This window comes from Talpa occidentalis, unplaced genomic scaffold, assembly GCF_014898055.3.
Source record: "Talpa occidentalis isolate TD23 unplaced genomic scaffold, MPIMG_talOcc4v2.1 talOcc4.10, whole genome shotgun sequence".
NCBI classification, from domain to species: domain Eukaryota; kingdom Metazoa; phylum Chordata; class Mammalia; order Eulipotyphla; family Talpidae; genus Talpa; species Talpa occidentalis.
The window spans coordinates 23739220-23765446 of record NW_023600993.1 but is presented as its reverse complement, the minus strand read 5'-3'; the positions used below and the strand labels follow the sequence as shown (position 1 = coordinate 23765446).

The 26227-nt window shown below is 43.4% G+C and overlaps 1 protein-coding gene across 1 annotated transcript in view; it reads right to left on the bottom strand.

Moving 5' to 3' along the window:
• Window positions 1-26227, bottom strand: part of GPD1L (glycerol-3-phosphate dehydrogenase 1 like) — a 43946-nt gene that overhangs the window by 3414 nt on the left and 14305 nt on the right. Inside the window, exons 3-7 of the mRNA XM_037525679.2 lie at window positions 24093-24233; window positions 22419-22557; window positions 16054-16166; window positions 6794-7027; window positions 6111-6217 (exon numbers count right to left, since the gene is read on the bottom strand). Coding sequence (XP_037381576.1) covers window positions 6111-6217; window positions 6794-7027; window positions 16054-16166; window positions 22419-22557; window positions 24093-24233 — 734 coding nt within the window. The remainder of the gene's footprint in view (window positions 1-6110; window positions 6218-6793; window positions 7028-16053; window positions 16167-22418; window positions 22558-24092; window positions 24234-26227) is intronic.

Here is a 26227-nt window from a genome sequence, read left to right as displayed (position 1 = left end):
AAGTGCCCAAGGACAGATGAGTGAGTTATGAAGATGTGTTATAAATACTCAATAGAATAATACCCAGCTATTAAAAAAGATGAACTCTTGCCATTTTCGACAATATGAATTTAACTAGAAGGGATCATGCTAAATGAAATAAGTCAGAAAGAGAAAGACAAATACCAAATGGCTTCTTTCACTTGTATGTGGAATACAGAGAAAGAAAAGGTCAGTCAGAACTAAACCAATAACAAGCCCTAGAGGGCGAATTGTAGAACTGAGGCACCCAGAGGAGTAGGGGAAGGGGCCCAGCAGACTACTGTAGAGGACTACAGGTGTTTTGGTGGTAAGTGTGGTGTGGTACCATACATCTGAAGAGTTGTGAACTCACACCTCTAAATCATATACAGCATTGTAAGCCAATGTTACCTCAATACAAGAAAAGAAAAAGAATCAACAGGTGGACTTCACAATTAGCAAAACATTGTTCTCATGTTGGAAGCTGGATTCATTTTGCCTTTTCTGCCCACATGAGAACACATAAATAGCATAAATATAAGTTGAAATGGAGCCTCCCTGGTGGTGCAAGGGGTTAAGACGCAATCTATGAAGCTTGCTGCAGCCACAGCAGCACGAGTTCAATTCTCGGCCGGCGAGCTACCCACATGGTGCAGCAGACCTCTCCTGACCAGCCCGCTGCTCCCCTCAGCAGTGTATGTTGGTTGATCTGCCTGTTCTGTTCCCCGCTCTGTCTCTGGTGAATCCTCTCACCCCCCACTCCTCTGGCCTGTACCCCAGTTCTTGTATGTATAAATAAATCTTTAAAAAAAAAAAAAAGAAGTTGAAAAGGATGAGGGTGTAAAGATGTGGGCTAATATACCAGTGTATGAAAAGATAACATTAGGATATAGCTGGTTCAGCAAGTGGGTTTTTTTTTATGGCAGAAATCACTAAGGTAATAGCTAAATTAATTTCAATCAGGCTTTTAAACACACACACACACACACACACATCCGCATGCAAACACACAGCCCAAAGTAAGCTTGACAGAATCAATAGTCTTAAAGGCCATTCTGAAAAGTATGTAGTTAGAATTCTGTATTGACAAGTTAATTTAACAAGAGCAAGCAGCCCTGAAAAGACACATGTCTTTATGAGAGTCTATCATGGTTGTTGTTTTAAGGTATGGGATGTTTTGCTATTTTTTGGAGTCAAGTAGGCTCACTCAAATCTGACTCCATAGCCTTTTAACTCTGGGCAAGTTTCACAACTCCTCTTACCCTGTTTGCTGATCTGTAAAACAGGGCCGGACACTTAGACCTGGTTATTCAGTGACTTACATGTGAAGTATATGGACAAGCCTTGGCATATGTAGGCATGCAATAATTGACAGCTTATAAATATAGCTACAAGATGGCCATTGTGAAATGGGACGATAGGGTTGAAGTCTGTTTTGCTTGCCTCTCCACCCTCAGGGGCCGGCACAGTGCATAGTAAGGGGCAGGTGCTCAGGAAGTATCTTTTGAATGATTTCTTGTGAATGAGAGTTTGAACCTGGAAATTTCAGCCCTTTTCTTTTACCTCTCAGGCTTTTCACGTTCCTAAGATGAGAACCACTTGTATGTCCCCAAATCAGGGTAGCAGATGATGGTGACAAAGCCAGTCCCAACCCCTTTCTCTCCTCACCAAGATTGGAAATAGCCTGATGCTCATTTTTCCAAGCCTTTTTTTTTCTTTTACCTAGAATTAGCCAAATTCTAGCCAGCAAGCCATAATACATTGGCTGTGGGTTTCCGAGCAAGATATTTCTCTCTTTGAGAAGCTCCAGAGGAACAACCTGCTACTCTAAACTGCTTGTGCTCCTGGCCTCTGGATGCTTGTGTGAGTATGTGATGCTTGGTGCTGCTGCAGCTGTCTTGAGGCTTTGAGAGAAGGCTAACATGACACTGAGATTCTAATCCAGGAGTAATGATCCAACACTAGTAATCACCTCTGCATTCCTTGTTACGTAGAAAAATAACCCTATCGTCCAAGGCATTTTTAACTGGACATTGCTCTTGCAGCTAAAAGCACTCCTAACTTTCACAGCTAGCATTTCCAATATATGCTGTAGATGGGATGTTAACAAAAGATATGGAGAATAGGGGGACACAGTTTCTGACTTGGCACCAACTCTCAACCACGAAGATCCTCTGCTCACCCTAATGCTGTTCTGTGATATTAAATGCTATTTGGCCAATTACATCAATTTTGGGAACTCTTCTAAATAAGGTTAGAAGTGAAAGCAAGACAAATGATAATATTTCATAGAAAAATAATAAGCCATTTAGTCACCCCACTAGTGGATACTGAGGATTTTATATGTGTCAGGCTTCAATTAGGTACAGGGATGAGCAGTATTATAAATAAGGCCCCAACTCTCAAGGAAGTTACAAAATTCCTGTGTGCTGAAATGTGCCTACCCTCCCCAAAGTATCCAACGAAGTCCGAACCCTAGTACTGTGTCTGGGGATAGGACAGGTAAGGAGATAAGTAAGTTAAAAAGGTCCATTGAGGTGGGCCCTAAGCCAATGTGGCTGATGCACTTACAAGAGGAGAATGGGACTCAGAAAGAGGAGACCAGATGAAGACACAGGTAGGAGACTGCCATTTACAGCCAGGAAGAGCGGCCTCAGAAGAAGTCAATCTAACAGCTTGATCTTGAATTTCCAGTCTCCAGAACAGTGAGAAATAAATTTCTGTTGTATAAACTACTGAGTCTGAGGTATTTGCAGTGGCAGCCCTAGCAAACTAATACAGATACATCATACTTGCACATACTCACTAAGGTACATATACAAGGAAATTTAATAAAGAAAAGCTTATGCAGAAAACCCATGCAACTTTAATATCTGTCAAGAGGAGACTGGTTAAATAAACTGAATGTTAAGTAAAAGAAATGTTCTATAGCCGCTCTAGAATGGAGATCTCAGTTACTTACATGTAGAATCTAAAAATACAAAAACAAAACCTCCTAACTCATAGAAACAGAGAACAGACTGGTGGTTGCCAGAGGCAGGGGTGGAGAGGGTGGTTGAAATGGATCAGGAGGTGAAAATGTACAAACTTCCAGTTGTAAGATGAGTAGGTCCTGGGAATGGCGTGTACAGCATGGGCACAATATCCATACTACTATCCTGGCTGTTGTCAGTATACTCTGTTTTTCAAAGTTGCTAAGAGACTAGATTTTAAAAGTTCTCATCACAAGAAAAGAATAACAATGTGTGGTGATAGCTGTTAATTAGACATTGTGGTGATCATTTTGCACCATATACAAATGTCAAATTATCATGTTGTACACCTGAAACTAACATAATGTTATATATCAATTACATCTCAATTGAAAAAAATGAGGTGCAGACATGGAATGACCTTCAAAACATTTCCCAAAGTGAAGAATATCAACAGATAGAGTGGAACATGGGGTACGTTACCCACTATAAAAATGAAAGTGGGGAATAGAAATGTATACTAAAAACTGAAGAAGCTGTCTATGTCTAGGTCAACACTCACTTTTTGCTGTTTTCCTTTTTGGATGGTTTGATTTTTTTTTTTTAACCCAAAGCACATTCACCCCTCTCCACATTTGAAGAATAAATGTAAAACTGTATGTTTATGTAACAAGTCCACAGGAGCAGCCATGCTTGCTAAACCAGGGTTTGATAAATCACAGCTGAAGAACCAAATCTGGCCCATGAATTTTTATATTTTTCAAAGGGCCCTAAAAGAAAAAAAAAAGGGGGAGTATATATGACAGAGGCCTGTATGTGACCTACAAAGATTATCTACTATCTGCTTCTTTACAGAAAAAGTTTGCTGATCACTGGTCTATACAATAAGTTCAAAGCAGGGAGAGGGATCTGTGACTGGAAGATATAGAAGGCTTTTCTAAGGACAGACCTGGGCTGCCCTCAGGGTGAGAAGGACTGAGGTGTACATTAAGGGGGGCATCCAGGCAGACCAAGCAGCAGGAGACCTTGCACATAGGAGTCTGACAGAAGGTGTTTGGGGCAAAGGCTGCTTTAGTTAAACAGTAGGTGGTAGGTGGTAAGAGGATACTGTGTTAGAAAGTTAGGTGGTACTATACTAGCAGGGACTACTTCACCCTAGGGACTGTGGAACCCACTCTGCAAGAACAGGAGGCCTTGAAATTAGCCCACTCACGAAGGTGGGACCATGGCAGTCATCTGGTCTACCAGCTTGATTTTTGTGTAAAATGAGGCACAGGACAGCTAAAAACATGACCTGCCCAACATGACATGGGTTGTGAATGCTGCCCTCCTGCTCACTGTTCTTTTTATAGCAATGGCGAAGGGACGAGGAAAATCAAGGAAGACCAGAGTGGTGGTGGCTGCAGTGAAAAAGAAAACAAATCAAAGTAACCAGTGGCACGGATGGTGAATGGCAGATCTCCAGCTCTGTGGGTACAGCTTTGGGGAGGCAGGTGCAGTGAAGGGAGATTCCCCAGGACGCCACACTCCAGCCCAGGTGACGGGTGGGAGGTGCTCCGTTCTGGCCAGTAGTGACGTCATCAAGCACAGGCAAGGCCTGTTCAATTTCCCATCAGAATAAAGAAAATGGGACATGGCTGAGGGAGGCATCTGCTCAGAGTCAAGTTTCATCTACTTGATTAAAGCTGCTTTTAATTATTTCAATTATTTTTAAAAATAGAGGTAACATTACATAATAGCATTTGGTATAATTTTTGGCACCCCAGTTTTTCAAAGCAGGTGGGTACTGATCCCAGAATCCCAGTCCCAGCCTGTATCCACTTGGAGTCAAACAATGAATATAGACTGATACCCAGTCAACGTGTCAATCACAGAATCCTGTCAAAGGGGTCCTGGAGAGCACACAGATACCTCACCCTCAGCAAACACTGAGGTATTTATTTAAGACTTAAGAAAATTCCTGATAAATCTTAATGGTCATTAAAGTAGCCCAAACACATCACCGTCCACTGTTAGATATGAAAGGAAAACCATGCATGTCAGAGGTGTTTTCCTTTTAGTCACTACTTGAAGGTAATTTTCCCTCTTTGGAGGCTTGTTTATGACTTCCATTTCTGCCTGGCTGGCTTTGAAAGACATTTCAGAAAAACAAAATGTAAATGCCAGAAGAAAGACAAATGCCCTGTCTGCTCTCATTTATGACTTAAACAGGGACCTCCATGGCCGATCAATGTATTGGATGAAAAGAGAGCGCTTTGCGTGGGGGAGGTAAACATGCATGGTGGGGACTAGAAAACCCCTTGGCTGATCTGAAGGATGAAGCGGGTAGGCGCTGGCAGATCCCTGTCTCAGAGAAGTGCCCACTCTGGGTCAGCTGCAACAGGCAGCATCAGTACAGCTGCTCTGCTCCTGCTCTCCCCGAGTATCCCAGGACAGTTAAGGATACATAGAATTTGCTGCATAAGCATTTATCATATGGTATCTCTGGCAGAAGACTTAGCAAATTGGCAAGAGAAAGGGCTGAGGGACAGGGAGAGGCAGGGAGCAGCCTCAGAGAGGACGGGCAGCCTTTGTGGTGGAACGAAGCTTCCTACCTTGACCAGGAGGCAAATCAAGTTTCCCCAAGCCCACCTTTATTGCCTGACCAGCCTAGAAGGGCTCAGAAGCTGGGTGCATGCGTGCAGTCATCCACCCTGCATGCACCCACCCATCCATCCCCACAACAGACTACAGAACAGCTCACTGAACCTTAACACAAGTCACTTCTAGTGGTAGAATTCTGGGGTCACATCCTTCCTCTTCTTGCTGAATCATTTGACATTTTATCAACAAGACTATGTCTTTTTATAAAAACAACAAAGTAATCATTTTTGAAAATTTTAAAACATATGGCATGTAGCTCTTACCAAATACCTGGCAGGATAAACCCGAATTTCAAACTTCCTCTTTTGTAACAGATCTTAGAGAATGGAGCCTGGTTTTGTGCTTTGTGCAAATAGTCATGTTCGGGGTCAGCAGGTGTTCCCAGCACACTAGGAACAGAACTAATCCAGTGCAACTCTGTGCAGTGGGCTGGGGTCAGCAGAGCAGTGGGGTGATGACCGTTTCTCTGGGGGCCTGGGCCAAGGAGAGGCTTACTTGTCAACCAGCCCCTTCTGTTTGAGGATGCGGTACACTTCAGCAGAGGTCTGAGGTCCTTGAAGCTTCTGTCCATTCAGCATCTCCCTCTCTAGTTCTTCAATGGTCTTAAAAATAAAAATGAAAAAGAAATCTATGGTAAAGACTAGAGAATCACTTTATTTCAAGAGGAGCTTGTGGGAGCACTCCTGTAGTGAGTCAAGGAAAGATAAAGACACACTAGGTGAAACATTTAAGACTTAAGTCCTTTAGGGCCTCCCCAATGACGCAGCGTGTTGAGTGCAGCACTGTGATGCTGTCTGCAGCCTCTGCAGCGCCAGTTCAATTCCCGGCCGGCCAGGGAGATTCCCACATGGTGCAGCAGACCTCTCCTGACTCTCCCCCTGCTCCCCTCATTAGTGTATTTCGGTCCTTCTGCCTGTTCTGTTCCCCACTCTGTCTCTGGTGAATCCTCTCACCCCCTGCATCTCTGGCCTGTACCCCAGTTCTTGTATGCATAAATAAATAAATCTTGAAAAAAAAAAAAAAAAGACTTAAGTCCTTTAAAATGAAAGCAGAGAGGTAAACAGGACACCGCAGCAAACAATCAGTGTCAGCTTCCATCTCTGTCAGGCTGCACTTAACTCAGCCCAGGAGGGTCCACTGAGCAAGGAGGGGTGTGGACAGGGAAGGCCAGTCACTACCTTTCCAGTTTTGGCAAAGGCCTCAGCCACCCTGCGGTTCCGGCCTCCGTAGCAGGTGGTGATCAGGTCAGCGACGCCGCAGCTCTCCAGGAAGGTGGCTGTGGACACCTGGCCCTTGCAGAAGATCCTGGCAAAGGCGATCATTTCCATGAGCCCCAGGCGAATGACGGCGGCTTTGGTGTTGTCTCCACAGCAGAGGCCATCGCTGAACCCGGCTCCCACGGCGACAATGTTCTGTGGAGACAAGGAAGCACTGGTTTATGCACAGCCCTGGCTATGCACAGCCCTGGCTTCTACTCTGCATCGTGTTCAGTGAGTGAAGGAAAGAGCCCTGGCTTCTCTATTCTGGAGCCGGGGTCAGTATGGGGCAGAAGTTGAAAAGCATCAGCCAGGGAATTAGAAGAGCTGACAGTGGTCTCTTTAATAGTGTTTGGACAAATTGCATGACTTTGGGTTATTATCTTTTGGGTTCGTTTGTTTTACCTTTTTTTTTTTAAATAAAATGCCTTATTCAACGATAATACTCACATGGAAAATCAGATAAATTGTAAGTATACAGCTCATGTGCCCATGTAACCAGTATCCTGAGCAAGAAACAGAGCATGACCAGTGCCCTAGAAAGCCCCCCTCAGATGCCCTTCCAGCTGCCCCCGCAAGGAAAGCTTTCTCCTCACTGTAACAGCATGGATTTGCTTCACTCCCCCCTCAAACTTGATATGAATAGGGTCATACAGTATGTGATCTGTGTCTACCTTCTTCGTCTCAGGTTGACATCATGTTTTTGAGACTTAGCCATAATTTTACATACAACACATTTATTTTCACTGCTGCATAATATTCCATTATGTGAATATAGTACAACTTATTTAGCCATTCTGCTGATTGGCCTTGGGGTAGTTTCACTGCAGATTGGGATGCTATGGACAGCACGGTGCATATCCTTTGGTGACATGCAGGCATTTATGTAACCAGGAGTGGAACTCCTCATCATTAGGTCTGCACTGTGTGAAGCTCAAGCTTCAGCTGCTGTTTCATTTAATAATTGCAAACAAACACAGAACACGGACTCCCTGCAAGGCATACTGCTAGACACAAGGTAAATGAGACACAGACCTGCCTCTTCAGAAGCCCATAATGTAGTTTTAGGGATCAGCAACTTAAGGGCAAACTGCCTGTTTTCATAAATAATGTATTGGAATCCAGGTACCCCCTCTTATTTGCCTATTGTCTGTGATTGCTTTTGGGCTATAAGAGCAGGTCTGAAGAGCTGCAACAGAGATTATATGGCTCAGAAAGCCTACAGCATTTTCTATCTGGTCCTTATGGAAAAATTTTGCCAAGCTCTAACCTATTAGGAAAAATCAAATGTGCACTCAAATAACTAGAATCTTGGCAGCCCATGTATGAGCTTATGCTGTGTGAGAATCCCTACATGGCACCCTGGAGGCACAGGGCAGTGAGGAGAGGGTGGGGGCTGAAGGTGCCACTGAGAGGAACTGCAAAGATAAAACACAAAGCTTGTCTTCAAACAGTTGATAATCTAGTTGGGGAAAGAGACACAACAAAGTACATAAGCGAGAGTGTGCTGACAAGTGATGGGATCCACCTGTTTCATTTCAAAGCAAAGAAAACTGCATGGAGGAGGTGGCATCTAAGCAGAGCCTCAAATCCCATGCAGAGTCAGACAACCACCTACGATCAGTAAGGTATACATGGTAACTCAAGAGCACCCATTTGGAGACTTCAGTGGAGCCTCCAGGTTCCCAGGCCTTTCTGCTTTATCAACTCCTTCACCAAGAAACCCAAAGCCAGGGAAAATACCAGTATTTTGAAAATAGAAGTATCTGTCTAACCATACTAGTACAGTTCCACATACCTGGTGACTCTAGGTGGACTTGTGCATTGAAAGATAGGAGGAATATCGGGGAACCAAATAAAGGATCAGGGAAAAAAAATAACAATTAAAAACAAAACCTAGCAGGCAATCATTAATAAGAGACATTCTGTGAGGGAGGGGGAGGAAAAGAGATCAAAACAGGGGAGAGAAGAACATAAGGAACTATAGTGAAGGTTCATGGGTGAATTGGTAGTGGGAATTTTATGGGGAATACACAACGATATAAAAGATATTAATAAAAAAGAAAAAAAAAGAGAAAGATCTTAAAGCATGGAACTAATTGGTATTAAACAGTAAATCAGTTAAAATAAGGTAAGCATACTTTTTCTCCCAAAAATGCTTAATGAAAGGCAGCCCAAAAGATATTTCTTAAAACATTAGGTCTATTCAGTATGAGGAATGAGATGAAAAACAGTTATAAACTGAGGAAGAAAAATGTCTTCTCTGGTTGATATGCAGTTTTTGATAAAAATACATCAAAAACAGCACTGATGTAGCCAGGCTCTGCCAAAACAGCACAGATTTGGCCATTTGGACAAAGCTTTTACTCACTGGGAGACAGAAGCCACAAAGTGATTTCAGATGAGCAGAATCTGATGAACCCCTGAAAGATTTTGTCTGCTTCCAATAGACCAAGAGAACAGAGCTCTCTCTCCCCTTATCCAGGGTGGTGGCAGAATGAAGAGGGCTGAGAAGGAAGGATCAGAGTGGAAAGTGCCTTAAGTGGATTGTCCTCTCTCCCTCATTAATAATGCTACAGCTTACTTTGCTTGCTGGCTATTGACATAGAAAGGAAAACAGTCTACAAATGATCAGATTCCTGTGTGAACGCATGCAGACAAATCCACCCCATTTCTACATAGTCTCCCAGTGAGGTTATGAGCTCTAATAAATGTTATAAACAGTGAAGTAGCTTCTAAGTTGATCTCTCTCCTCCTTTTCCCCAAGGTAGACTCCATTTAGACCCCGGTTGCTACAGCTGCAGGCAAAGCTGAGAAGGGATCAGGTCTTCTGAATTAATAACCTGACCAGAGAGCACATATTTTCAAAAGGTACTAACTTCTGCTTGTGCCTGCAAAAGCTTCTCAACCCCTTCCCACCAGAGCAAACTGTAGGCTTCATCAGCTCAGAGATAGCAATCCTCAGCTCCCAGTGATAGAGGAAGTTAGTAATCCTGGGCGTGCTGACTCTGACTGTCCTGCAGCACAGTGTGAACAGGAGGGAGACAGGGAGTGTGAAAGGAGTCTTAGAGTCATGCAGAGAGGCATGGTGGGATCTGGCTCTGCAGTTCTGCTCCAAAGCAGATGAGCTGCCAATTGACATGGAACACCAGGTCATTTTGGATGGGGCACTGTGTAGAGTGAGAGGTGGGGACCCTAAGGACAACCAGGTCCAGACACCAGGTCCAGGCACCCCTTCCAGCATAGCAGTCAGACTAAGACACAAGGGGCCTATGAACTAATATCCAGTGGGTCTCTGGTTCTTACTCTACCTCAATGCTGTGTGCCCATGGGAAAATTACTCTACCTCTCTGAGCCTTCTTTGCCTGAAGTATAAAATGTAGGGTTTGTAAAGTCTTTCAAGATCTTTTGCATAGTGAGAATCCTTCAGGAAAGATGGTGCAGTTGTGGCCTGCCCTGGGGCTGCGGACAGTGGGACAGTACTGTGTCAAGAAGTGGACATGCTAGGGAACTGACTAAAGAGATCATGAGGCCAACTGTGAGTCTGCCAAATGATTTCACTGAAGTTTCCATAGTAACACACGGCCACCTAGGATCGGGATGGTGGACCAAGGGGTTAGGTTGCTGAAATTACTCTCACATGCCTCCTGGACTGGGCCAATTCATTACAGTGTGACCCATCCTGAAGGTTACCTGATAAACCAACCCCAGTCAATGTCTACAGATTGGGCACTAACATGGACTTCTGTTTAACAGGGGTCCTATACACGGAGGATGGAAAGGGTATTTAAGTGCTGTGTTGAGCCATACCAGCCCTGTGCACACGTCTTCCTTGCATTCTCATGACAACCCTGGCAAGTGTGGAGTTATGCTCCTGGCCTGTTCATGGGGTTCAGAGGCTGGCCAAGAACACCCTGAGGGTCAGCGAGGTGTTTAGGACATGTTCCCATGCCTGGCTCCCTGGGCCCACTGTGGGCCCACCGCTTCCCTAGAGTGGCACATTTGTCCTGGTCACCCCCATCACTCCCCAGGGTCTAGGAGACCTTCCTGAAGCCTCTGCAATTATATGTCAATGAAGAGTGCTCTATGGCCCTTATGGAGACTTGGGAGGTAAAATGGATAGGTTTCAGGGGAGAAAATATTGGCAGGAAAAATAATAAAAATAATAATGACAGTTAGCCTTATTGAACCGTTCTAAGTGCTTCATATATTATTAACACATTTAATCTTCATAACATTCCCGAAAGCAAGTTCCATTATGAACAAAGAGGTGAGGAAACTCAGATGCACAGGGCAAGTAGCTTGCGCCCAGCTGCATAGTCCAGACCTGCAGAGCTGGGTTTCAAGCCCAGGGTCCCCTGCTGCACTTTTCTCCAGGGAGCCCATCACCTGGGCTGCTCCAGGCCAGTGAGTGAGAGGGGCCACATCTCAGAGTCAAGGTGAAAACTTTCTAACATGGAGAGCTGACCCCTCCCAACTGATAGGACTTTGAGGCAAGCGAATGAGCTCTCAGTCACTGGCAGCATCCAACAGGAGCTGCAGGATGAGCCGTGAACTCCAGAGCAGTGCTTCTGACCCTTCACATCACAGCGCTCAGAGAAAAAGCAGATGAGGATGTCCATGACCTGGGGCTCCAGTCGCCTTCCCGGTCCCCATGGGACCCCTTGAACACAGGGCACCCAGGCTGGGACCACCCTGCAGCTCCTACTAGATGGCTAATCTGCAGAGGAAGGGGAAGCAGGGGGCCACTGCAGGGTAAACTCCCTTCTCTGGGGACTCCGAGTCCAGACCCAGTTTAATGGCCTTATGATGGATCTTGAAATCTTTGCTTTCTCCCTCCACCACTTATCACTGTCAAAAGGAAAATAAACACACTGAGCCACTCAGAATGTGTTTGAATAGCATCCGAGCAGATGTCCTCTGAGATCGCTCAGCTGTGAAAGTTATCATTATCCACTGTGCATTTAAATCTGCTTTAAACTATTCTGGAGCTAAAAATATCATGATTTTCAGAAGACATACATGCTTAAGCCCTGCCCCATTTCCTGGGGATGGCAATCCTCAGAGGTCCTCATCTACCCTGAAGTCCCATCTTTGCAATTCTGAATTGGGTGGACAGGCTCAATTCCTTCCACTCCCCCACTCTCACAAAAACTATATGAAACTGGAGAAGCAGTCCCTGCTGCCTGCAGATTATGCCAATGCTTTTACCACCCAGGAAGACCGACTAAAACCCAAGTCAGTAAAGGAAACTGTCTGCAGGTTGTAGGCTCACTCCAGGAGGAGAACCACAGACGGTTCACAGGATGGCTCTGTGGAAGGCAGCCTGGCTGAGATGTCAAGGAGGGATGAGGTCAAGGTCATACTTGGTCCACTTAGTCAGGACCTGAAAAAGAATCTGCCTCAGCATTCTCTAGAAGTTTCTGCAGTGATGTGAAAGTTTTCTCTCTGCTTATCCAGTAGAGCAGACACCAGCCACTGAGGTTCATGTGACTACTCAGTCTTTGAAATGGGACTACTGTGACTCAGAATTTGACCTTTAACTTTTCTTTAGTTTTTAATTCAGTTCAATGAAAATGCAAATAGCCACATATGGCAAGTGAGGTCCAGCAGTGGTCCTGGCTAGACACTAGGCACAAGGCTGTGCATCTCAGTGTGGTTGATCACAGCCTACGCCCTGGAGGAAACATGCGAGCCCTAATGTAAGGGTGTTTAACCTCACTACAGAACAGCCCTACAGAGGAACTCGTGCACCTGTGGTAAAAGTTAAGTGTTTATCCCCGTTCCTTCTGGACTAAAAGGGTTCCCGATTTTCATGTAAAGTATATGATGACCCAGTTAAAAAAAAAACAACAACAATAGCAAAAAACCCCAAATTTCTCAGCCTCCCTTGTAGCTTGGTGTAGTCACAACAACTGCCACATGACCCCAATCCTTTCTTTTGTTCTTTCTTTTTTAACCCTGATGTCTGGAAGGCAAACGTGATGGTTGGAGCACTGGCCACCATCTTAGGCTATGAGGGTAAGGGCCACACCCTTGTAAGCTGGCAGGTACCTGAGTCCCTGAGAATTTTGTGAAACAGTTTGTTGTCATATGGATTCAGGATTTTACATAAGAAACAGGGCCTCCCCAGTGGCGCAGAGGTTGAGCGCTGGGCTGCGAAGCTGCCTACAGCCTCTGCAGCGCTGGTTCGATCCCCGGCTGCTGGTGAGGGTCCCACATGGCGCGCAGACCTCTCCTGCCGTGCCCACTGCTCCCCTCAGCAGTGTATTTTGTCTGTCTGTCTGTCCTGCTCCCTGCTCTGGCTCTGGTGAATTCTCCACCCTCCCGCACATCTGACTGTACCCAGTGCTTGAATAAATAAATAAATATTAAAAAAAAAGAAAGAAATTAACTTCTAGCTTGTTCAGCCATGATTATTTTGGGTCTCTGTTAATGAATCTTTCTTGTGATAAATTTATCTATTAGAAACAGCAGCACAGGTTAAGCTATATACTTAGGAACTTTGACTTTTGTGTACGAAGTATCTCTTAAAATCTTAAACGAAGAAAAAAATATACCCCAGTGAAAGAAGTCGGACACTGATGAGTACCTAGTGCCCAACTCCACTATGAAAAATCTAGAAATGCAAACTATAGTGTGCAAAATCACTTCAGTTACAACATGGCTTGGGGTGGTGCTGGGGGGATATATGGAATTGTCCTGGCATACAGAAATGTTCTATATTGTGATGGCAATTTTCAGGGTATATGAACACACATGTTAAAACCCATAGATGCAGCTTAAAGTAATCAGTTATGCGTAAATGAAGTAGACATTTAAAAAGAATATTCCTTTACTGAGCAAGAGATTAGCGTATCTGAGAGGTGAAGAATATTCTGAAGACAGTAAGACATTACAAAGCGATTTTGCAGAATTTCTTTGACTTTTCATTTTTATCCTTTTATCCTTTTATCCTGTTTTTCTTTCATTTGTTGTAAGTCAGAAGTCCTTACATTTTTCAGCACAAAGAAAGATGGTAAGCATTTTTTTATTTGCTGGTATGAAGAAGATTACTAAAGGTGGCTTAGTGAAAAAAAAATAGGTCAAACCATTTGAACAGTAAAATCTAGTTCTTGTTTTAAAAAGGAGACATACTCACATACACTTGCTAAAAAGATTAGCAGGTCTGCAGCAGACATTAACAGCAGTTCGTTATCTCAGGAATTAGAGATCATGAGTGCCTTTCATTTTCTTTATATCTCTCTGTTATGTGACAATGAATGTGTACTACTTTTATAATCAGGAAAAAGCAACAAAACTATTAATTATGTAATGAAAGAAACATAGGCCTATTTGTCCTGGCTGTGGCAGGCGCTGTTCTCAACTGCCTGGACACACGAACCATAAAAGTCAGGTTGTACATCGTGACCCAAGAACACTGAGCTGAGTTCTTCAAACTTGTTCATACTGGACTCTGCCAATATTTGCTACACCGAATCACTGACTCACTGGGTCTCCTTATCCATTCCATGAATGGCTTGGGCTCAATTACTGCCAAGGTGCTGGTTTCTCAGTGTTCAAACATCACAGCCTGATGCAGACAGAAATAATGGTAACTGATGTTGTTTCAAACAACAACCAGGGGGAGGATACTAAATGGTCCTCAACCCCCATCTGCCTCCCCCTCTCATCAGCCCCTTTGCGTGATGGTAGCAGGCACAAATCCATTTACAGGCTTCCTGCCAATGAAAATCAAAAGCCTTTCTAGCTTCAGACACAGACCACCCACGAGCACAATCTTTTCCAGAGCCCTCAATCTAGACTCTTTCTTCTCCCCTAGCACCTTTGTTCTGGGCAGGTTCTCACAGCTTCTCTGTTGACCACCAAAAAACATCCAGTCACTTAAAAACAGCTTTGGAGAGGCCCAGGCCAGTGCCGAGCAATTAGGCATTCATGGTACCCCTGCTGTCGAGTGGTCATTAGTTTAATGAGGGCTATTAAAAACACATAAAAATCTCAACCAACAAAAATAAACAAAGCAGCCAAAGCCAGTGTCTTAATCGTCTAATAGGCCTTCCGTAATACACAGAATGACCCACGCAAGTTTCCAGAAATCTGGATGTGTGCAGCCTTCCAGCCTAAGTCTTTAATTGGCTTTAATTTTTAGAATTTTCACTTACAGGGACACATGACCACACACAGACACACGGGACGTTCTAAAAAGTGCTTTTAAATTCTGACTAGAGAAAGGGTTGTATATTTAGAGAAAGAGTGGCAAGCATTCATCTGTGCATGTCTCACCTGACAAAGTACAGGGAGAGCCAGATTGCCTCTTTTCCTTCCCTAGGGACTCAAATTCTTGAAAAGTAGCTTTTGCTACAAAAGAAATGACTTGGGAGGCATCTGAGGGGATATTCACATTGAAAGCTCTTGTTCATTTTCACTTTTTTGAGCGGGCAACTGAAGCAGCTCTGGTTCTAAGGGGTGATGGATGAAGCCCTAGGCCTGCTCCCAGCTGGCTATTTCCCAGCCATTGGAACTGGAGAGGGACTTTGACCCAGGTTTTAAAAAGATAAAAGGCAAACAAGTTGAGCACCCAATTGTCCAAACTTCCCTTTACCCTTCAAGCCACTGGCTGACAGAAGCTGCTGCTTTAACCTAATCTTTTCTCTTTACAGACAAAGATAAAACCATTCTTAGAAGAACCTGTCAGTAGCAGACAAATTTACCTTTGAAAGAACCACCAGCCAAAGCAACCAAACAAGAGAGGAGCATAATTTAGAGGAACAAGTTCCTCTCCTGCTGAAGATAATATGTAGGAGAAGACTAATAAAAAAAACTAATAAGATAATATGTAGCAGAAGAACTAACAGGACACTTTGCTCCAGATCAAATGTTCCAACCCAGTAACTCGCCACATTTTCCACATGTGAAAGCTGCCAATTTCCCAAGGAACAGAACACCACAATTCTCCCAGATTTACAAATAAAAGCAAACTGCAAGTGAGAGGGGAACTTTAACCACCCAGGAAAGGCGAGGCAAGACAGGAAGTGATAGACAAAGCTCTCAATTCACTATTCTTCACTGAAGTGAGGGTGAGGGATACAGAGCCATTCTTCAGGATTAAATTCAACCCGGCTAAGGATGGCCTCGGGTGGGGAAACACCCCTCCTGTGCAGAAATAACAAGGCTGGCTTTACCTTAAGAGCACCACAAAGTTCAACAGTGTCTGCATCATCAACCACAGTAATTCGAAAATTTGGAGTCTGCAGAAGTTCTTTGAAGAGAAGGCCATTCTCCATTACTTTGCTGCCTAATAAAAAAACAAAGCAAATTAATAGCAGCCTCCAGTCTTAATTTTTACCTCTAACCACAGTTAGAATAGTTTTGTTTTATTACAAAAGTAACAGTTTCATTACAGAAAGCTTAGAAAATCCATAGGCGAGGAAATGGGGGATGGGGGGGTTCCATAATTCCACCACAGATGATCACTAACAGTTTGGCATCCATCTTTAACTTTCTTAAGGGTGAATCTAGTTTTTCTCAAATCAGGAATATAATATATCCCTCATTTTATAACCTGCTTTCCCCCATTTTATGGTATGAATAATTTTCAATGACATGTTTTCTACATCATTTTAAATAGCTGCTTCGTATCTTACTGTATATGTGTATTATATTTTATCTGAATATTTATTGCTTGATATCCCAAATTACTGCAGGTTTTTGCCACTATAAACACTTAAAGGACAACTCCTGTGTTTACATTTGTAATCGATTATTGTTCTAAACCAATCACCCCTTTTCCATGAGAGACATCACCCCTTTCCGCCCATCTAGGCTTGATCACACGATGTTTTGTACTCACAGAGGCTGGAGCACATCCTCACCCCACCCCACCCCGCCCCATAACTTGCTTTGGCCAATGGGTTATTAACAGATGATGCAGCTGAAGCTTGCAGACCGCTCCCTGCTGGCTCCTTGTACCTCTGCCCTCACTATGAGGAAAACCTGTCTCTGTTGGTGCAAGGGGTCCTGCAGGAGGTGAGATGAGGGGAGCGGTCACTCTAGCCAGCTCTGGCCAGTATCAGCTGACCCTCCAGTGGCCCCTCAGATGTGTTAGTTTGCCTCTCTTGTATGCCAACCAGGCGCTATGGTTGTTTGTTATTTAGCATTACCATGGCAATGGAGAACACAACATCAACAAATATTTTTATTGACTAAATTGTGGAGGATGGAAATGCATTCAGAATACTTGTTTTTGCTACTGCTCTGTCCCCTCCCTTGGGGAGGTTTCTGGAATGGGATATATGAGAAGGCATTTTCACACATTTGTGAGGTTTTTATTTTGAGATCTTCGATTAAAAAAAGTAAAAACAAAACTTTACATTTAAAGCAGAATGTGAGATCTATTTTGGTCAGTGGGGGATGCTGCGTGAGGTTCAGCTTTTGGAGGGCTCTGGAAATCAGGATGATAGAATTATAGGCAAAGTTGTGGCTCTCAAGTCAAGGTGTCCACACAGACCACAAAACTCATTCAAAACTACAGCACTTGAGCACTACCTATGCCTGAGCTCCCAGGCTTATTTGCAGAGCATGATTACCTGGGGATCTTTAAAAGCACCAAATTCCAGGGCACTTCTCAGACTAATTAAATCACCTTCTCTGGGGTGGAGGCCTCAGTAATTTTTGAAGCTCCTTAGGTGATTCCAAGGGGCAGAGCAGCTTGCAAACCTCTGATATAAGATCTTCTTTATCTTAGCTTCCTCATGAGTAAAAGAGTACACTCTCAGGACTGTGGTGAAGTCAAATAAGAATCATTTGTGAAAATAGCTTATTTGGTCATATTGAGCACATAAAGGGCCTATGTAATAACGATGGGGACAGGCAGCACTTATATGCTTATGACTGTGATTTTCCCCATTAACAAACAGGTCACCCCTCCCCAGAGGTTTACCAACTTGCCTGCGGTCACACAGCTAGAAGTCGAACCCAAGTTCTAGCCAGGTGCTTTGGCTCCAGAGCTCAAGCTCTGACCCCTGTGCTATGCTGCCTCTTGGGGCTGAGAAAAGACATGGTCAATGAGCCAAGAACAAACATCACAACTAGAGCTACCCTCTTCCAGTGCAGCAAAAAAAGATGATTGCCAATAATTAAAATTACACCCAGAGGTGATATAATGTTGACATAATCTATGGAAGAATAAGGAGAGGTAGAGATATAGGAGGTAAATAAGACTAGCCAGAATTTAATGGTTAGTGAAGATGGGTGGTGGATGCGCAGGCGGTAGGTACACAGGATCCAAAACTCAGTTCCACCTACTTCTGTTTAAATTTTGTTTCAAGAAAATTTCCAAATAAGGTGTTTAAAATACCTCCACTCAGATTTCTTAACCGACTAAACATAGAGCTTCCACATGATCCAGCAATTCTACTCCTAGGTATTTACCCAAAGGACACAGAAACAGCAATTCCAAAGAGCACCTGCACCCCTATGTTTATAGCAGCACTGTTTACAATAGCTAAGCTTTGGAAACAACCCAAATGCCCAAAAATAGATGACTGGATCAAGAAGATGTGGTACATATACACCATGGAATATTACTCAGCATTCAAAAAAGATAAACACATGCAATTTGCAGCAGCATGGATGGCGCTGGAAGGGATCATGCTCAGCAAAATAAGCCAGAAAGAAAAAGAAAAATACCGGATGGTCTCACTCATAGCAGGAATCTAGAAAACTTAAATAAGGGACCAGGAAAATGAATAACTATAAGAAAGTGAAAATCAAAATCAACAAACAACTATGAACCAGAGACACTCTATGGGGGGTAGGGGGTGGGGAGCGGAGGGATTGGGGTCAAAATAAGGGGGTTGCAATTGTATGGGGAATATAAAAATAAAATTTATTAAAAAAAATAAAATACCTCCACTCAATACTTAGTAACTCATCGTAGGGTAAATGGAAGTGATCAGATTTTTTCTACCCTCCTGCTGTTAGCATCAATGATCAACACCTACAGTCTTATAGTCTTACACGTGTACCTGATGGTGGCACCTGGAGAAGGGTATACGCATGTGTAAGTGGGCACACCAAGCCTGGAGGTGGAGCTACAAGCGCAGGAGTAGAGGAAAGAGAGAGGACCATGCAGCAGAGAGCAGTGACCAGTGGAGACCACGAGAGAACACCAGAGAGCCCAGAGTGAAGATCTGTGGGGGCTAGAAGGCAGGCTAACCTCCTGGTTCCCCGGGGCCCCTGGCACCCCTGCCTGCTCTATACCTGGTTGCTTCACAACAAGTGGTGTAGAAATATGATTAAAAGCCTGAAAAAGCCACTGAAGGCTCCAGGACACCTCCTTTACCCATCTGCATGGATCATAAAAAACCTGCCCTGTGCCTTGCTGGCACTATGCCCATTTTCTTTCTATCCTACAGGCACTTCCATCATGTCATTTAGCTGAGTTCTTTTTCCAAATATTAGAACTGTATCCGTTCAAGCAAACCGTCATCTTCCTTTTTAAGCAGTCACCAGACCATCTAGCTGTTTTTGTGCAATGCTGTTGCATCATCTGGGTTGGGTAAACTAGCCCCCAGCCCCACATCATAACAACATTACTGTGTTTCTCCTCTGCCCTCACCGGGCCATGGCTCAGTGCTTCCAAAGGAGAGATGCTCACGAGCCCCACAGATCAGTCCCTAACTCAAGTTCCTTTAATCTGGCCACCTGCAGCTAAAACTTCACTGCTGCCATAAACAACCAACAGGCAGGGAGCTGGGCATTCTCCATTTACCACTAACATAAGTCAGTGGGGGGAGGGGTGTCTGTTGCTTCCTCTGTGGCTGCAAAGCCTGCCCAGTATCTGCTAGAGAGGTGGACCTGACTTACAGCAATCACATATTTTCTCAAAGGTACCTCTGAAGGCTATTATTTTAAATTATGGGTAAGGAAGCACTAAAATTATTAGCAGTTATAAACAGTGACAAGGCAAGTGGGAACCCAGGTGTTCTGGTATAGAATAAGTAATGCCCAACAATCAAGTGGGAGGGCTGCCCCAAACTCGATACAAAGGCAAAAAAAGGAAAATCCTCTTTCTCTTCAATACCAAGTTTCAGAGAGAACCTAATTAGTAAGATTCCTTTATAACTCTCATTTCAGTCTGTGATTTCATATTTGTTTGTATGCTGAAAAGTTCTGCAAGGAGTTTATCCTTGACATTTAATGCCAAGCCTGATACATAATAGGCTTTGAAAAATATTTGTGGGATGACAAGTAAATCTCAGATTCTGTGAAGTCAGTTCCCAGAAAGAAGGTAGCTCTCGCCACAAGGGGGCACCATAGTTCACTCTGCAGGCTAGCCTTTATTCAAGACCCAGAAAACAATGCCATTTTTCCTTCTTCCTCCACATAAGACCCAAGTAGGTTAAGATTCCTGAATCTATCATAATAAAATTCAGCTGATTGCTAATGTCATCTAGAGAGGTAATCTGGATAACCACAGTACAGTTATCAAATACAGGACATTTAATGTTGATACAATTATCTAACGATCCGTACTCAGACCTCACCAATCACCCCAATATCATCTTGCATGGCACCCTTCCTTCCCCCCACACAGGATCCAGTACAGGATCTTGACTGCATTTAGCAGTCATGCCCTCTTAGTCTCTTTCATCAGGGGCACTCCCTTAGCCATTCATGACATTGACATATTTGAAAAGCACCGGCAGGTTGTTTTGCAACATGTCCTTTACTTTGGGCTTGTCTGGTGTTTCCCCATGATTAAATTCAGGTGAAATAGCGATTTAGAAAAGATCACCTTCATGTTAAACCTTTCAGTGTTTTGTTTAATCCAGGTCACCCTTGCCAACCACAGCCCAACCCACAGAGAAAGCAACGGATCAACAGGAGCCAGAGGGCAGAAGCAGCTTCTGTACATTTTTCTTTTCCCAAAACAAAAAGCCTAATGCACCTGGCCAGAAACTTTCCCAGGACAAATAGGGCTAGAGGCAGGTAAAAACCCTCCTTAAAGCCTAGAGGTACATGCAAGGTTTAATTCAAGATTAGAGGTGAAACTCAGCCTTACAGGATACTTGTAATAACAAACCACCGGCTGACAGAACTGATTGCCAACTGATTCCTGGCAAACAGGATTGAGTTGGAACCACTAGCTAATTTTTTTTAAACAATAAAATTACATAACTTCATGGGCTGCATTAAAATCACAGATGGCTAAAATGCTCAATTGTGAAAAATAAAAACTGTGATATGGACTAGTACATACATGTAAATACTTTTTTTTAGGAAGATACTTAGAAGCTAACAGTGACCCTTGGGAAGAGGGAATCGGTGGGAGATGCCAATTTAAGTCTAATTTTATACCTTCTCACACTGCTTGCATTTTCTTACCTGTGCCGATATCACTTTTGTAAAATGTCAATCTGGACAACAGTATTATAGACATTCTGTTTTCTTTATATTATTTGTGGTGCCTCTCCAAAAACATTATTTCTCAAAAGAGAGTTTTAAGTGCCGAGATATGGAACTGTTGATGGGCTATTATGCTATGAAGACTATTAGAAGTTGTTTGCTGTATATTAAATAAAATGATTACAAAGCGGTATATAACTTAACAACATAGTTTATACAAATAGAAAAATGAAATGAATAAAAAAAGTTTTCTTTTGATGATCTCAATTTTCAACAATAATGAAGTAATAACTATGCAATTAAAAATAATGGAGAAAAAAGGAAAAATGCTTTAACCTGCAGGCATGTATAAGCTACCTATTCCCATCTATCTCATGTTAAGAGGGCCTGACCTCTTTCAGAGCTTCCTTTTGAAAAGCTGTCAAGGAGAAAGGATTCCCAGTGCTCGAGTGTTTGTCAAGGGTGGAAGTAAGTCCTGAATTGGTAAATACACTTAAACTGTGCAAGGCACCTGCAAATACAATAATCCTCTTCTCTGACAATTTTTAATATGGTACATTGGCACTTGAGAATTCTGAAAGTCCTCTGAAAAGACACAAAAGTGTTCACAACACCCATGTTGTGTAAGAGTATAAAGGATTGTCTACTTCAGGAAACGGGACCCACATTCACGCCAGCGTTGCTTGTTAGCTTGTGACCCTGGTGTGGGTAACTGAGTCTAGGCTTCTTCACCTCATTATGGGGATTATTCTCATCAGTGTTTAGATCTCACCAGACTCCAGTGAAGATTCAAATACTGACATTTGTGAGCCTAAGGCAGAAGAGTCCCACCATGGATGTGCACACTTCTTGGTACAGGTAATCTTGTTTGTTTGCATTAAATCCTGCTGATTGATTCATCATCAGGTCATTAGGTCATATTAGGTGAAATGGCCTCCTTGGCTTTACTTTCATTCTGGAGGTTGTTGAAACAGATGAATTTCACAGAATGGCCTCCTCACATAAAATTCCCACCCCACTCAGTGTCCACCCAGGAATGTTAAGGGAGCAGGGAAGAATCCACTATAAAATGCTGGTAATGGAAAATGTACATATTGGCACATCCATTGTCCAGGCGCCCAAGCCCCGCCGCGCTCACCGATGGTGGTCTCACAGAACTTCTCCGCAGCCACCTCGCCAGCGATGTTGGCTCCCATCAGCACACTGATGTCAATGCCCATCTTCTCCCGGATGATGTCAGAAATGAGTTTCAGCCCCTCGGGGCCCTCGTCTATGCCCTTTAAGGATATCAAGAAGTTAGGGGAACACACCCCACCAAATGAAAGAGGCATGAGATGGTTCTTTATCAGTATTCTAGATTCAGACATCCAATGGCACACACAACTTGAAATCTCTCACACCAGAGTAAACACTGACTGCTTGTACTGTTTAAGCAAAAACTAAAATGAAATGGTAATACGAACAAGCACTCACCAAAAGCACTTAAGTACCCAGGTTGAGAAACAGAACATGACCGATACCACTGAGGTCCCCCGTGTGTCTCTACCAAAGTTCATCCTCTTCTTCCACCCTCCCCGAGTTCCCCACTAGGGTGAACTAATGTTCTGAATGTAGTAGGTCTTGCTTTTCTTGACCATTTTGCTGGGTGTAACAATATATGTCATTATGTCTGTTTTTGAAAACCTAAAAATGGAATTATACCATATATGTGTGATGTGCTATTTTGTGCAACATTATTAATTTGGAGATGTGGCTACTATGAATGTTCTGGGTCATTCCTGTTCACTACCGTGTAGTATTTCAATAGTTCACCTTTAATTACCAATTCTATTGCTGATTGATATTTGGGTTGCTCCAGCTTGCTTTTATAAACATTCATCTATGAATGCTCTGAAATAGGATCTCTTGCAAGGGTTCTTAATTTTTTTTATGATATCCCTGGCAGTCTGGTGAAGTTTATGGTATCATTCTTAGAATTTCATATGCATAAATCAAAATATATAAGATTACCCAGGAAACCAGTTGAAATAATCAAAATTTAAAAAAAAAAAAGCTGTGGTAGAGTAACATGCTGTTTGTTAATGCAATTAGAAAGAGATCTCATAATTATCATAATTTCAAGGTCATGATAAGGATAAGTGATACCTTGAGAGATTTGAATCCGTTGTAAAGTGACCTGAAAATATTTGTGATTTCTACTAACAACAGGGTCACAGATCTTGAAATGAATAATGAAATCTGAGTAAGGTTCAGATTTCACTGAACCTCCAGAGGGGTTGTGGCCTGAATTTATACATGTGGCATGAAGGAAATGTTCATTTCAGCTAGAGGTTAAAATGAATGAAAATGGAATCTTTTCCCCACCCCACCTGCACATTTAAGTGCACACTTCGGAATTTTGTCTATGGATTTCTGGAGGTGGGTCATAGACTTCTGGCTCAAAACTCCCTCTTTAGGGTTTATCTAGTTAATTAATTAATTAATTCCCCAGTTAATGCCAACCACTGGTGATTTCCAGATCAAAGGCTAAGACTCAGGCACTGGAGGGAAGGTTCTTTCTGACAGCAAGATTCATCAGGAAGAGTTCACACTCCTATCACCACTACTCCCCTTCAGCCCCTCCTAAATCTGAGATAAGCCAGGCCTGCTGGATTTTGATTACTCTCCTGGCACATTTTAAAACAACAAAACAACTGCCACAACCTCCTCTCCAGTTCCATATTCCCAACAGATGAAAGTGAGAGGAAATGGAATTTTTTCCCAGTAACCAATAGCTGGTGCTGTTGTCCCAGCCGGCATGCTCACAGATTACCTTAATGAGAGTGATTCCCAGCGCTTTCTTGGGCACTCTGCCGGTGATCTCATCGCAGATTCTGTGGATGAACTGGTGGGGGATGACAAACACCAGCAGGTCTGCATCCTGCACAGCCTCACTGAGGTTTGGGACAGCGACCTGCAAAGGCGCGAGGCGGAAACTTACTCCTCTCCCAAATACACCCATGCCCCGACAATTCACCAGACGCTAAGTGCAGAGCCCTGGGCAGACAGACGTACAGGCCACTGTGGCATGTGCCTTTCCTTCCCCATTCAGGACATGTGGCTCCAGCCCTGAAGTCCTGCCTCTGCTACTGGCCAGCTGGGCAATGACTTACCCTCTCCATGCCTCTCAGTTTCCTTATCTGTAAAAGGGAATCATGGGAATACTATGTGGCTTGTTCTCTGTTGTGCTCAACCACTCCCCAACGCTCACTCCATTTTCTGCCATTCTTAGCCCCAACTTTGTTCCCCAGGGAGGCTGCTCTCCACTGAGCTCTTCTGGGCACCCTTGTTCTCTGCCCGCCATCAGGGGGGCTTCAGTCACTGGGGGGCACTGTCAGGAGAGCCAAGGGTGGGAGGAAAGACTTGACTTCACTCTACAGCTGCAGGGTGAAGTTCCTGAGAGACAGCCCAAGCCTCCAAGCTCCCTCAGGCGGGTTTGGTGAAACGGTTCTGTCCCCTTGCCTTTTTGGGAGTAGTAATGGCTTCCTGCTGTGGCTCACTTCTGGGCACTCCCCCAAGTCCTGCTGGTTCCCTCCACCCTGCTTGCATGTCTGTAACAGCCCCACACTGATGCTTTCTGACAAGTCACAAGCCTTCTGGGAGCGCTGTTGTGAGAAGGAATAACACAAAACCGTGTCTGGAAAACACTCAGTACATATCAACTCTTATGATGTTTTCTTTCCTCCATATGAGTAACACAGATGGGTTTTAAATGTAACATGGTTAAGGGAAAGCCGCGCACCCCTGGGCAGAGGAGAGGGCCCCTCCGGAGGACACAAAAATATTAAACCTTTATTTAACTTTTGGGTTGACAGTGGTTCCTGTGCTAACAGTCTCATCATCACCTGGGAACTTGTCAGAAAGGCAAATGTATAGGCTCTACTGGAGACCTGATGAATCAGAAACTCTGAGGGTGGATGCAGTGATCCCTGTTCAGTTCTCCACGCGATTCTGTGGGATGTGAAATTTTGAAAAGCACCAGGGAAAATTACCCCAATGAAAATCAAAAAGCTAAACCCAGGGAAGGAAGAGTTAACTTTGAGGCTTCTTACTGAACTGATGTTCTAATTTTCAGAAGCATTTCAGCCAAATTTGTAGATATGATCACAACCCCACAACCAATAGAAACTGTCTTGGTATAATGTTATATTCCATAGGATTCCACCTACAGCATGGAGAAAACACTTCCCCTCCCCCCCCAGCTTTCTCTTCACCATTTCCATGGTCCCTGGACTCATTCAGAGCACGAATACCAGTCACTATTCTAGGGGCTGAGGAAACATCAGTGAAGGCAGGCCTACGCAAGACGCCAAATGCAGAGAATTAGTAAGAAGAAAAATAAAAATTGGACCTCAAATTTTAAAACATTTATGCTTCAAAGGATATCATCAAGGAAATGATCCCCTTCAAAAGTGAAGACCCATAGTACTGGAGAAAATCAACTTATTAAAAACACAAGTAATTCAATTATTTTTAGATGGGCAAGGATTTGGATACATGTTTCTCCCAGGAAGATAAACAAATGTCCAACAAACACATGAAAAGATGCTCAACAAGAACAGCCATCAGGCAAATGAAAATCAAAACCATAGTGAAATAGCACTTTACCCACTACAGAAAGGTAGGCTCAAAAGTAGGTAGGGACAAATACTGGTAAGGATGATGATAGGAATGGAAAATGGTGCAGCTACTTTGGAAGAAAGTTGGACAGTTCTTCAAGAGTTAAACACAGAACTGCCATCTATACTCAAAAAATTGAAAAGGCTCATACATCAGGTGGTAGGCAGGGTAAGAAAATATACTCCTGGAACTTATACAGGGTTTTAAACTTAAGTTACCTCAATAAAAAAATGTTTATATAAAACGTTGTACACACATGCTCACAGCAGTATTATTAGTAACAGCAAC